General features: G+C 36.8%; 1 protein-coding gene across 1 annotated transcript in view; it reads right to left on the bottom strand.

Annotated features, from left to right (window-relative positions):
• COL9A1 (collagen type IX alpha 1 chain) overlaps positions 1 to 12,614 on the bottom strand; it is a 124,814-nt gene that overhangs the window by 17,111 nt on the left and 95,089 nt on the right. Inside the window, exons 31-35 of the mRNA XM_069070718.1 lie at positions 12,424 to 12,468; positions 11,131 to 11,163; positions 5,816 to 5,962; positions 5,234 to 5,288; positions 2,499 to 2,687 (exon numbers count right to left, since the gene is read on the bottom strand). Of these exons, the coding sequence (XP_068926819.1) occupies positions 2,499 to 2,687; positions 5,234 to 5,288; positions 5,816 to 5,962; positions 11,131 to 11,163; positions 12,424 to 12,468 (469 nt within the window). The remainder of the gene's footprint in view (positions 1 to 2,498; positions 2,688 to 5,233; positions 5,289 to 5,815; positions 5,963 to 11,130; positions 11,164 to 12,423; positions 12,469 to 12,614) is intronic.

Below are 12,614 nucleotides of genomic sequence, written 5' to 3' on the forward strand. Positions count from 1 at the left end.
GATAGATAGATAGATAGATAGATAGATAGATAGATAGATAGATAGATGATTGATAGAAGATAGATGATGGATGGATGGATGGATAGACAGACAGACAGACAGACAGATAGATAGATAGATAGATAGATAGATACACACACCTTTGTGTATGCATATATATATATGTATGTATATTGTGTATGCATACATACATGAAATGAGCAAACTGGCCAATAGTAGTCTTTTCTATTTTTCGATTTGTCCCTGTAGAGAACTCCAGGTAAGGAAATCCTTTACCAAAGGTGATTGGCACCTGCTCTGTACTTTACAATCTTAAAGAATTGCCTAGGGCACCAAAAGGTTAAGTGATTTGACCAGGGTCCAAAAGTCACTATACATCAAAGACAATACTTGAACCTATGCCTTCCTGATTCTGAGACAGGCACACTATCCACTATACCCTGCTTGGGGCAGGTGTGTGTGTATGTGTAAATTTGTGTGTGTGGATATGGGTGTGTATGAGTGTGCATGTAAGTTTCCAAATTAAGCAGCATAGTACAATGGAAAGAATCCTGACTCTTCAGTCAGAGGACGTATCTCTGTCTCCCTATGAGACTTTAAACAAGTCATTTAACCTCTCTTGGTCTCTATAAAATAAAATAAGAACTTTGACAAAATGGTCTCTGAGGTCCCTTCCACTTCCACATAAATTATCCTATGATCTCCACTTGGATGACCTCACACCAAATACAATCTGATATGTCCCAAGCCAAATTAATTTATCTTCCTTCCAATTCATTTACTTCTAATTTTGTTTTCTTATTTATTTCATGCCTTCCACCTATCCTCAGAGTCTATATGGACAAGTCATTTTTCCTGAGCCTCTGCCATTGTTATTTTCTTCTCTATTTACCTTTTAGGCTTCATAACTTCATTGTATACCATGTTTTCTTCTTTTTACTTACGTCTCCAGACTTAATTTCTAGATTGAGACTGTGTCTGGGCCAGACTGAACTCCTTCACACACACACACACACACACACACACACACACACACACGGTAGGCAAACAATACCTGGTTCTTCCTCTTCTAGGAGGATCCCTTGTCACACTTCTAAAAGATAACTTATTCCTGGACTCCCTCTTTACTCTCTTCTGAAACCCTAAATTAGGATTAGGCCCAAGACCCATGCTCTGCCTCCAACCATGGCTTCTGCCTCACTCTTCTGATACCTAACGTGGGTGTTGGTCTCATTCCCATCTTCATTTCTTTAGGTCCTGAATAAATATGGAAGATTCCACCAGCTTTAGGATCCCTGGAGAACCCATTGACATCCTCAACTCTATCATCATAACAAGAAGTGACTTTGTCCCCTCCTACAGCTCCGACAGGCCAGAGCAAAGATCCCATTTGCTTGCTATAAAACCTGATCAAACCAAACCAAGGCTTCTGGCCATATTCTTTTGTAGTCCCATATTGGAAAAGGGAATTTTATGGCGATTCCTTTTGATTTCATTCATAAATTCTTCCTCTGATACCCTTTTAAATCTTTGCTGGGGAGTTTATTGGGAGAGCTAGATTCAACTATTAACCTTTCATATTGCCATCTTTAATAGATATCTGCAAAACTCAATTCATCATCTTTTCTTCCCTACCGCCAAAAGAAACCAATCCCTCTTCTTAAGTATTTCAATTGAATGTAGAACCATCCTTCTAATGCTGGATATGTCCCTCTTTGTCACTCTTGACATCCAATTACCATGTCCTATTCCAATATCTCTCACAAGCTTCTCCCCGTTCATGCTGTCACCACCTGACATCAGGCCTTCATCACCTCTTACCTGGACTACTGTAATGGGTCTCATTGTGTCTAGTCTATCCCTTCTCTAATCTCTCCTTGCATACATAATAATCTTCCCAAAGCACATCTCAGACAACGTCTCTCTCTTGCCTTAAAAACCATCATTGACTCCCTGCTATTGCCTACAGTGTAAAATATAAACTTCTTAGCTTCTGTTTTAACTCCTTAGCTTATATTCAAAGCTCTCTACAATCTGGCTCCAATTTACCTTTCTTGCTTCATTTCACACTAGTCCCTTTTACATTTTCTGTATTAAATTTGAATTGAATTTCTAATAGTTTATAAATCCATTGCTCAGCCTCAGAGTATTTGCCCAGATCATCTCCCATATCTTAAACATGTTTCTATCACATTTCTACCTGTTGCAATTCTTCTGTTCTTTTAAGGCCCAGTTCTGTGAAGCCTTTCCTCATCTATCTGGATAAAAGTTAACTCTCCCTTCTCAAATTTTTGACGGGGAATTTTTTATAATACTCATTTATGTAAGAAAATAATATACTTATTCTCCTGTAAGTCTCTCTACATAAAGGAATTGTGCTATCTTTAATATGCCCTTTATCAATCTGTGTCTTCATGTAGCAAATACTCAATAAATGTTTATTGATTTCAGTTGCATATCTATTATGTTATTGTTTTTACAAATGAAAAATCCCTTACCTTTAGGGCCTCTCAAACCAAGTTCACCAGGAGGACCTTTAAGACCTGGGAGCCCACGGGGTCCCATCTGGCCTGGAAAACCATTCTCTCCTGGGGGCCCAGGTGGACCTGGTGGTCCAGGTCTCCCGGGTAGCCCAGAAGCACCTGAGTCAGGTCTTCTCAGGCTAGCAGCCATCAGGGCTAGATTCTCTGCAATAAAGAAAAGGAGAAGTTTTCAATAAGGAAGTGACTCAAATTAAAGCAAACACGAATTTTGAAGTCTGTTCATATATCAATCAGCATTTATTAAACACCTACTGTGGGCCAGGCACTATGCTAAGTGCAGGAGATACAAATAAAAACAATAAAACATTCCCTGCTCTCAAAAAACCTCATTTTTAAAAAGCTTCATAACTAACAGTGAGAAATTAATCAAGTCATAACTTCTCCATTATCTTTCTGCTAGGAAACCTTATTTTCTGGGGGCCATTGGAGTGGTGGAGAGAGCACACAGGACAAATATCAGACTTTTTTTTTTAAGCAATCAGGGTTAAGTAACTTGCTCAAGGTTACACGGCCAGTTATTTCTGGGTGTGGTGCTGAGTATCTGAGCCCGGATTTGATCCAGGTCATCCCAAGTGCTCTTACTCGCTGAGCCACCTGGCTGCCCCTAAGCAATTGGGGTTAAGTAACTTGCTCAAGGTTACATGGCCAGGTGTTTCTGGGTGGGTGCTAAGTGTCTGAGCCCGGGATTCGATCTCCAGGTCTTCTCAACACTGGAGCAGGTGCTCTTACTTGCTGTGCTACCTGGCCGCCCCCAAATATCAGACTTTTTGACAAAAAGGGGTTCTATAAGAATCAAAACTCAACCTGAATCCTCCAAAAGTCTAGAAATGACTTAAATAAGTGACCAAGTATGAATGGGCAGCCAGGTATCCTGGATAGGCTAGAAAAGAAGCATGAACTACTTATTATCAGTGAGGTACAGGGGCCCAGATCAGTGCCAAAAAGCTTTTCAAAACCAAAACCTTGTCCACAAATTAATATTCAAAGTCCACCTCAGATTTATCTCCATGTTTCAGCCATGTGTGTTTATCCTGACAACTAAGAACATTCTGAGAGTCAGGAAGCCTCTAGAAATAGCCTCTAATTTTAAGTTTTATTAAAAATATTCCCTCCAAAGTCTTTTCATGCTTGAAATAGACAGAGGGAAATTAAAAATAACCTGCTTCATTGAAGCTGTCAAATTTAGTCTTAAAAATTAATACCCTTTTGTACTTTTTTCAGAAACCATTAAATAGACTATGAATCTTCAACAAGATCATGAAGAACAATGCCAAACAAGGAAATTATCCCATTAACAAAATTAAACACTCAGGAAGAGAACTGCTGTTTATGACAAATGGAAGTCTGTTTTTAAAGAGTGAAAAAGAATATGAATTTTAGAAATGAGTAACTTTTTTGTAACTGTTGATATGGTTTAAAGAAAATAAAATTTGAAGAGGCTGAGTAATTATTGATATCTTGGATTTGTTTTATCCTATCTTATACATATTTTGGGGAGGGGAAAGTTAAATCACGTTCATGTTATGTGTTTTTTTTTTAAACTGAATAAAATGCCACTTCTCAACCAAGGTACCTAAATTGACATTTCACAAAGAAATATGCACAAGCTGCATATTTTATTGCTCTTTGATTCTAGGTACTTTGCCTTTTTTAAATCTTTGTATTACAGTGTCTAGCACAGGGACTTGTACATGCATGAATTTAATAAGTGTTAGTTGAATGGACTTGAATTCCAAGAATTTCCATAATTGTATAAATTGAATTACTATAGAGTACAGGAAAACAGGAAAGATATTTATAAAATCAAATCCTAGAGAAGGGTTTTTATTGAATGGAAGAACTGCTTGCTTACCAGCCTATAAGGAAAAAGACCTCAATATCTCAGCTGTGGACGATTTCTTAGAACATCATTTCCTTTATGGTTCAAAACCAATTTAGACAGAGATCATGATTAAAAGTAGGCACACTATGATTTTGGTTGAATTTTTAAGACTTAGGAAATATCTTTTTCAGAAATTAATCATTGTCATCATTTTCAGAAATTAATATTTACTGATTACCTAAGATGGTATGAACATTATTTAACCCTGGGTGAAAAATAAGATCCGTTGGAATTTCAATATCTCCATTAGCAGACTGGTATTCCATTTCTGTTTGCAAATGATCCCCTGGCTTGGGGGAGAGCCATTTACAGCCTTTTTCAAGTCACATAAAACACTAGAAGATAAACTGTTGGAGGTCCTACAATGTGCTACACTCTGTCTTTCTTTCCTTCTTTGAATACCAGACACACATTTGGCCTTTATTTGTTGGATTAAATTGAACAAAATTGTGGAAGTAAAAAAAAAAAAGTGGAGGACACAAAGATACCTCTGTCACAATAGTCTAAAAGTTCAGCTAGCTGACAATAGGAAGCAGAAAAATGCTGCCTCCTTGTGAATTATCCTCTTACCAAAGAAGCAGGGGAAAAAAAAAACTTTTTTTTAAAAATAGCAAAATTGCTTTCCCACTGTATCCCCAGGGTACCAGTAGCTTTTTAAATGCAAGACATCCAGAAAGCTAATTTTGTTTTCTGTGAGTTTATAAGATATTATTGATGGTGACACATTCAATAAAATAGGCCTGACATTGTTATCCAAATTCCACCTTCCTTAAAACACAAAATAGTCAAAGCGTTGTAATATATTTACCTTGCATAACTCTTAGGCAAACCTGCTTAATATGCTGATCCGTTGGTGCTCTACCCTGGGACAGGAAAGAGAAAAGGCAGTTTATACGCAGAGCTATAAAGAAGGCACTGTTAAATTGTAAGCTGACAAACACTGTCAAAAGCTCAGGCATTCAGGATGACAGTCTATGCTATGGCTGTCACAAATAGCTCTTCTGGTAATAATAAACTTTTTCCATAAAATGGACAAATTTTGATACATCTCAGGGATTTAAAGTCATTCTGTTCTGAACTTCCCAATCTCAGAATACTTTTCATCAAGGGGCATGTTACCCCATGAGAATATCAAGCACTTATCTGCTGGCTTATGGAGTAACTTTTAATTTTCATCCATTTCCTGAAGGGTGGGAAGAGCTAGGAATAAAGTGGAAGGAAATGAGCATAGAGAAAAGGAGCTACAGTCACCTGCTACCTTTGGGAAATTTACCTAGCAGACTTGTATCATAAGAATTTTCAAAGGTTGACCCAGTCTCCTTCCATACAAATTAATATTTTTTCTGGTGAGGACTACAGAATAAAATCATATGAAATAACCAACACTTACTGCTGGGCCCTGGATACCAGGAAGACCTGTTGCACCTCGTTCACCTTGCATGCCTCGTGGTCCAGGGGGCCCTCTGGATCCTTCCACTCCAGGCAACCCACGTGATCCTTCAGGCCCTCTTAAACCAGGCTCTCCAGGATTGCCCACCTAAGAATAAATGAGGCATGTTAAATCCATTTTTTTTAATTCTGATTAATGTTATTTTTATTCAACTATCAAGCTTTTGTCTTTTCTCTTGCCTCCTCCACCATTCGAAAAAAGAAAAAAAAAACAAAATCCTTGCAACAAACTCGCAAAGATAAGCAAAACAAATCCCAAAGTTGACTATGTCCATTGGTGACCATGTGTGCTTCATTCTGAAGGTTAGTCCCTCACCTCTCTGTTAGGAATTGTATAACCTCTGGAATCATGGTTTGTCATGGTGTTAGTCAAGGTTCTTAAGTGTTTCAAGTTAAATACTGTTTTTGAAGCTACTGACTTTCCTTTCTATTATTAATGCAATAAATTTTGTACTGAAATCCAATGGCTCATTATGGTAGAGAAAAGAGTGAGAGCTCTCCAAGTCTGTTCCAGCAGAGTAAAGGGCTCCTACTCAGCTGGAAAGACTTCGGCCATGGCACAATATATGTATATGAGTTTTATATCATAGGGTCAAGGATTTAGATCTGGAAGGCACTTTAGCAGCTAAGGAGCCTCATTTTACAGATAACAAAACTGAGGCACAAGTGAAGTGACTTCTCCATGGTTATGCAGCTCATAAGTGATGGGCAGGATTTGGATTCAGGGCTTCTGAGTCTAAATCCAGTTCTCTTTCTCTCATATAAGGACCAAACTAGCTAAGATACAAGTGGCTTGTCACCAGATTGGTCATGGGGTGATGAATTTTTGGCAACTCTCAAAGACTACCTAATAATAGTTAACTTTGACATCTCCCTTTAAAGTTTGCAAAGCACATTACATATATTATCTCATTTTATCCTCACAATAACCCTGTGTGCTGTAAGATAGGTACTATTAGTATCACAGATGGGAAAACTGAGGCTGGGGTAGGCTAAGTGATTTGCCCAGGGACACACAGCTAATAAATGGCCAAAGCAGGATTTGAACTCAGGTCTTCCTGATTCCAAGTCCAGCATTCTATCCACAGCATAACCTGAATCACAAAGCAAATACCATCTGTGTCAAAAGTGAGTATCCACATTGATGATGCTCATTCTTTTTTCCCCACTTTTTGGGAGGAGAGGTGTTTCCTCTTGCCCCTGAACTCCTATCTAAACAATGGCTGGTGATCAGTCAATCAATAAATATGTTCTAAGCACCTACTGTGTACCAAACAGTGTGTTAAGTGTTCAGGAGGCAAAATATAATTCCTGTCCTCAAGGAACTCAGTCTAATGGATTACGGGAACTGAAGTAAGTAAGAGAGCTGAAAAGGACCTTAGGGATCACCTAGTCCAACACCCCCTTATTTTAGAGGTGAGAAAACCAAAGCTCAAAAAGAGTAAGTGACTTGCCCAAGGTCACTTAGAAAGGTAGTAAACTGGGGCGGCTAGGTGGCACAGCGAATAGAGCCCTGGAGTCAGGAGGACCTGAGTTCAAATCTGACATCAGATACTTAACACAAAAACTAGCCATGTGACCTTGGGCAAGTCACTTAACCCCAATCGCCCTGCCTCCCCCCTCCAAAAAAAGCACAAAAAAAACCCTGTATTCAAGTCTGACTGTAGCCACTTACTAGCTACGTGACACTGAGCAGGTAACAGAACTTGGATCTCAGTTTCCTCCTCTCCAAAAAAGGGATAATAATGGCACCTACTTCCCAGAGTTGTGCAGATCAATCTTGATGATATTTGTAAGGAGCTTACCAGAGTGTCCAGCATGTAGTAGAAACTTTATAAATACTTGTTTCCTTCCTTCTATCATTAAGGAATATCCATCTACAACTCATCAATCCCTTAAATTTTGAGCTGGAGTTAAATGATAGGATGCCATTTCTTCTCTGCATATCTCAAACTATTAAAATGCTATGGCATTTTAACTATTAAGATATATAAAAAGCAAATGAAATATCACAAGATCCATATTTGCTTTTTGGATCCCCATTTCCTCACCACATATTATCTATATTGTTATAGATATTATAGTAACACATAGATTATAATAGTACCAAATCCATGAGAGTGTTTAAGTAATTTCCTGGCAGTAAGTTCAACACTGAAGAAGTACTGCTAACTTTTTTAGGTAACAAAAAAGCCCTTCAGAGTATAGCTGCTAGATTGCCACAATAGCAGCAGTGTAGTAAAAGTGACAGTGTAGTCAAAACCAAAAAGAAAATTTCAGGGAAAGAAATGACCATTCAATTTCTTATACTATCCTATGAAGAACATGAGGGAGCCAACAGTATGCAGGGGAAAAAGTATGACAAAATTAATTGTTGCATTTTGTTTAATTGGGTTCAGCTCTTCTTGACTCCATTAGGGATTTTCTTAGAAAAGATACTGAAGTATCTTGCCATTTCCTTCTGCAGTTCATTTTACAGATGAAGAAACTGAGACAAACAGAGTTAACTGACTTGCCCAGGGTCACAAAGTTAGTAAGTGTCTGCAGCCAGATTTAAACTCAGGAAGAGGAGTCTTCCTGTCTCCAGGACCAGCACTCTATACACTGCATCATCTAGATGTCAAGTATCACATAAAAAAGGTTAAAATAGGGGAACAAGATACAACTTAACTAAGTATTGAAGAAGTTAAAAACAGGCAGAAGAGTAGAACTGAAAAGGACTTTAAGAGATCACTTATTCTAACCTCCCCATTTTACAGATGAGGAAACTGACACTCAAAGAGGTGAGGGACTTGCCCAAGGTCATATTAGCATGGAAAAACCAGGATTTGAACCTAGGTCCTATAACTATAAAATCAGCTATATGAAAACCACATATTTTCTTAAATATAAAGCACATATATGAAAGAAGGGTGGAATTTATATTTAAAATACACCCTTAAAAGCATTTCCCATAATGCACATCCAAAGATTATTTCTAATAAAAATAGACTAAATTCACATTTTGCCAAACTATCTCCGGTGGTATTTGTGGCAGAAGCAGCTACAATGTACTAGTGTTTGCAGAATATGAATGAGAGAATAAAAGATCGGAAGGCAGTAAGAGAATATTAATGTTCAAGAAAAGTGTGCTTATAAAAGCAGCATATTCCTGGCTCTGTTTCATGAATTTAACATTACCTAAGAAAGAGCTAATTTCTTGAAAGCAAAGAAAAAAAGAAAGAAATCTTATACTAAAGAACAAAAAATAGAAGATAAGCTAATATAATTTACTACCTTACATGCAAATACAACTCAGCAAATGTTTATTTTTGCCATTCCTTATTTATAAAGGGTTGGCCTCCATTTAAGCCTGCCTGCCAAAAAGTATCCCTCTAGGGAAACTGTGGCACAAAGGGCTGTCTATATGTGAGACAATGAGAAGTGAGAACTAGTAGTGCCAAGGAAATTCTACAGAATGCTAATAAACTCCCAGAAGCACCTGAAATGACCCAGGGTTGTTGAAGGTCAACAGCTGGAAAGAAATCAGAAGTGATCTATGCTGTGGAGATCTTGAGTCACTTTTTGGCAGCAGAGGAGACAAATTTGTAGTCACACTGAAGGTATATTGGTGGAGTCAGAACCCAAGACAGATACTTTTTGCCCAAAATAGATTCAGAGTGGGGACAGTCTACCTGGGAAAGTCAGACCTAGGTAAAAAGCCACAGTCATTGGCCAAGGGTAGAGCGATAACACTAAAGCTTTGGATTAGAATGTCCAAATGCTGAAAGGGAACAAGAGGGGCTAAGTTTTCTACTTGACAACTCTGCTTAGGACGATCCCATGCTAAAGAGAGAAGCAGAAAAGGGCAAGCTATGTTCCATTAGCAACTCCTGGCCCAATTCAGGAAAAGGGTCAAATCCAAGGTCAGTGTTTTTCATCAAGAGCTTATAACTGGGAATTTGATCCAAATTTAAATAAAATTAACTTAATCATCTTCTCTTTTCTTCCTTTTGGCCAATGGGCTGCTCTTTTGATTAACTCAATTATTTAAGTTCTTTTTATTTTTTTTTAATCATTTCAGTTCTTAAAGCTAATATGACCCTGAGTATTCCTTCCACATATACATAAGGAGGATTTTTCAGTCTAAAGCTCTATGCAGATTTTGTTACCATATTTTTCTGACCTATGCCATATACTTGACATTCATTGAAATAGCTAGGTGACCCAGTGGACAGAGTGCTGGAACTGGTATCAGTTTAAATCTCGCCTCAGACACTTACTAGCTGTGTAACCTGAGTAAGTAACTTAATCACTGTGTGCCTCAGTTCCCTCATTTGTAAAAATAGAATAGCAATATCACCTACTTGAGGAGGTGGTACTGTGAGAAGAAAATGCAATAACATTTGTAAGGAGCTTTGCAAAAACTAAAAATGCCAGCTGTTACTATTACTTCAAGAGTTTTTTAGCATAATGTCTTTGACCATTAAGAGCCTTAAATAGTGTAAAAGCAGTATGTCTGTCTGTCTGCCTTTCTCTTTCACATACACACACACATACAAAATGTAGGCATCACAAGTGGAGAAAAGAATTTTTGGTCAACTACCTTCTGAGTGTTCAATAAGCAGGCAGTGCCTTAAATAGAAATTTCCCTTCATTTCTCAATGGTCAGAACCATTAAAAAAAAACAACTACTACTTTAATGAAGGATTTAATGAAAGCTCTGAACCTCACATGCAATAATGTGAGATTTCTGATATCACAAGGAAAAAAGGAAAAGTCCTCCCACTCAAATATACCTTAAAATGCGATTTCTTTAGCTAATACACCATTCTTCCGTTGTGACTCTCATGTCCCAACATATAGGAAATTACAAAAACCAAAGAAACATTTTTCAATCTTATAATTGCTAAGGAAATTATAATAAAGTACTGATGCCTTTCCCCAATGTGTGCAATTTAGTTTTTTTAATGACCAATTTGGGCAGAAAATTGGAAAATGTATTGCTACTTAATGGTGACCGAGCCACTCCTAAAGAAATACAGAGACTGTCTGTTGGCAGGGTTACTTCCAAAGTTAAATGTGTTTCCATAATGGCAAGAGTTTTCTATTGATTCAATCTATTATTTAAATAAATTAGTAAATTTGGTTCTTCATTCACTTGGAGGAAAGACCTTGAAGTATTGTTGATTAGAGATGGATTTCATAAAGTAGAATGCTGCAGAAATTATACAGTTTTATTGATTTTTTTATAATATTACTCTTCATCATACTTACAGATCCCTTTGGGCCTGGCAATCCTATATCTCCCTAAATCAATAAAACAAAATTATATTAGAACAATGTATTCACAGTTGAGATAATTTGCTTAAAACTTTCCAAATTTGATTGTACTATTGAAATGTTGGAGGAAATATGATCAAATTAATAAAAGTATAAAGTCATAAGATGTGAAAATATCATTAAAAGTTCCAATACCTTATAAAAATTGCAAAGTCCAAGTTCCTTTCTATACTCTTGAAAATGCCTGTTTTAATCTACCTCACTAAACATGGTTTCCTTTCATAATTTTTTTTAAAAAGTGAATATGAAAATTTCCTAACAGTGATAATGTCAGCTAATAGGAAAAATATTTTCATTTAAAGATGTCATTCATTAGTAAATCAGCACTGGAAAGCAAATGAAACTCATTCTCTTTGCCTAGAAATGAATATCTGGGACTCAGAAAAAAATTGAGATAAGCTTTTTTCCCAAAATTTACTTGACAGTGGGGATCATTTTGTCAAATCAGGTATCACATTTAGATTAGAGTTAAATCTCCAAAATCAAATAGAGAATCAAATCCCAATGCTGATAGCTTTTTACACTCTAAAATGGTTTTAAAAATAATTTGGTGAGAAATGTATCCATCTTGCTTTAAAAAAAGAAAGATATCAAAATAAAAACCTCTCCACGTTTTAAAAAAAAAATTTAGTCTGTTTTGATAGCTCAGAAATGACTAAACAGTTCTCCAAATTATTTCCTAGGAGCATCCGATCCTTTAATTGTTTGGAAACTAAAATTATGGAGAGGGACTCAAAGGATAGCTGTCTGTCAAGGATGGGGATAGGATTCCTTCTCTTCAACATGTTCTCTCAATGACAGGAACTATTAATAATTCTTGGGCATACCAAAGCACAGGAGAATTAATTATAGACCTGGATGCAAATCTTCTTTCACTATGAAGATGCATTATCTAGAGATAAGGACTTTTTTGTCCCCAAAAGATATAGTAGAGAGGACAGGTCCACAAGAGATTAGAAATGAGAGGGATTTCCCCCTACTCCACTTAGCAATTTTTACCTATAACAGAAGTGTATTTATAAACAAAATACTTCCCAATTGCCCTCCAAAAAGCAAAAAATAAATAAACAAAAAACTCCAGATTTTTCAGAAGTCAAAGATAAGAACAGATTTCAATTCAAAAACATGCAAAATTTTTTAAGTCTAAGAAAAATAAGTCAAAAATATTTATAAAGTTTGGTTAGATACCACTTTAAAACAGAAGTGAAATAAACAAGAATGGCTTACTAATTCTCCTTTTCCTCCTGCTTCACCTTCTTCACCAGCACGACCCTAAAATTAAGGCAAGAACTTCACATTACTACTGCCCTACATTAGTTTTAATCATCTAGCCAAGTAAGTATTTACTGAATGCCCATATGGACCTATATTTCTGCTGAGCATTGCAGAAATCAGAGAAATAGTGTTTGTGGAGTCTG

The sequence above is a fragment of the Petaurus breviceps genome, unplaced genomic scaffold (genome assembly GCF_028583685.1).
Source record: "Petaurus breviceps papuanus isolate PSGF00001 unplaced genomic scaffold, PetGlider_PUasm1.0 90822, whole genome shotgun sequence".
NCBI classification, from domain to species: Eukaryota; Metazoa; Chordata; class Mammalia; order Diprotodontia; family Petauridae; genus Petaurus; species Petaurus breviceps.